At 35.3% G+C, this 1,387-nt stretch overlaps 1 protein-coding gene across 1 annotated transcript; it reads right to left on the bottom strand.

The window, feature by feature from the left end:
* Positions 241–1,147, bottom strand: LOC104734825 (transcription factor TCP17-like). Its single transcript, XM_019234768.1, has one exon. It carries the CDS (start codon positions 1,114–1,116, stop codon positions 304–306), a length of 813 nt encoding a protein of 270 aa, XP_019090313.1. The 5' UTR covers positions 1,117–1,147; the 3' UTR covers positions 241–303.

The raw sequence follows: 1,387 nt of genomic DNA, 5'->3' as shown, positions 1-1,387 counted from the left end.
AGAAATATAATTATCATTCAAAAAATCCAACAATGTATGTATATATTCCAAATATTACCAAAAGTACGAAAATTAATTGTATTAATATAGATATTATACCAATTCTATCGTATCATGAATATATATATATATATATATATATATATATATTTGTTGTACATTCACGCATGTGACGACTACTGAATTCAACAAATAACCATTAAACCATAGTAAAAATGTATCTATGTAAATGTAGTAATAAATGCCATCCATGACTACAAATCATCAGCTTATATAAGAGTCTAAAGACTATAAGGGCTGAAATTACTCCACACGATCCGTTTGGTTGGACGAGTTCGAGTTTTCGCTAAAGAGTTGAAGTTGACCACCACCGATAAACGAAGGGTACCTTGGAAATAGAGAACTCACTGTTTCCACAGCCGGCGGATTGAGATTACTATTATTGGAAAAGGCGACAGTAACATTACCAGATTGGTCCAATAGAGACTGTTGGAGATGCCCAAGGTTGTAGTGATAAGAGCTGCTAGACGAAGTAGTAGTACTTGTAGGGATATAAAACTTGTTGCTTTGGATTGAATTCGAGACATTGTGATCATGATGATCGATGTCGAACCCATGATCAAGATTACGGTCTTGATCGAATTTAACCCATTTCATCTTCTCCAGATCCAAGTTTTCTCTGTTGGAGCAGCCTCCAAGATCGAAACTTTCGAAGACCCTAGGAAAAGATTCTCCTAAGCCATTGAGATTAGGGCTAATTACTTGATGAAACCCAGGTGGGAATTGCAAAGGAGGAAGCAAATCGACGTCGTTTTTGGCAGCTTCTAATAGCCAATCAATGACTTTGCTAGGCTGACTCAGCCCTAGTCGTTCTTGAAGGTCGTAAACCTGAATTGCTGTCATCACCGACAACCTTATCCTCCTGTCTCGGATACCACGAACTGTAAACACTTTACTGTGTCGGTCTTTGCCTCCGAATGTTCTCGAGACTCGTACGATCCTCGGATTGTTCCATCGTTGCCTCGACAAGGACAAAGAACTCGGTTGGTTATGATCTTCAACTTCTTGTTTAAATCTGATCATGTCCTCTCTCGAAGGGTTCAATCTCATGTCCATAATTGATTTAATATACAATATTATACTTTATATGGATCTGAAAACAAAAAAAAAAAAACAGAAGAAACATCAATATTGTAATCACAATTTGTTAATTTTTCGAAATGTTTGTAGGTTTTAGGAAGCATGATAACATGAAATGAAAAACATCTTTAATATTAATTATATTAAATAACAAAAACCTATTAAGATCGATATAAAGTATGGAAAATAATAATGCTATTGGCAGATTACTAATTAAACTTGACGGTGAAATAATAGAATTGAGGTG

The sequence above is a fragment of the Camelina sativa genome, chromosome 13, assembly GCF_000633955.1.
Source record: "Camelina sativa cultivar DH55 chromosome 13, Cs, whole genome shotgun sequence".
NCBI classification, from domain to species: Eukaryota; Viridiplantae; Streptophyta; class Magnoliopsida; order Brassicales; family Brassicaceae; genus Camelina; species Camelina sativa.
Note: the sequence above shows the minus strand (reverse complement) of the source record. Positions and strands in the feature narration are given on the sequence as shown.

Excerpts from the sequence above, each read along its gene's own strand:
- LOC104734825 (XM_019234768.1), bottom strand. The coding sequence starts at position 1,116 with ATGGACATGAGATTGAACCCTTCGAGAGAGGACATGATCAGATTTAAA.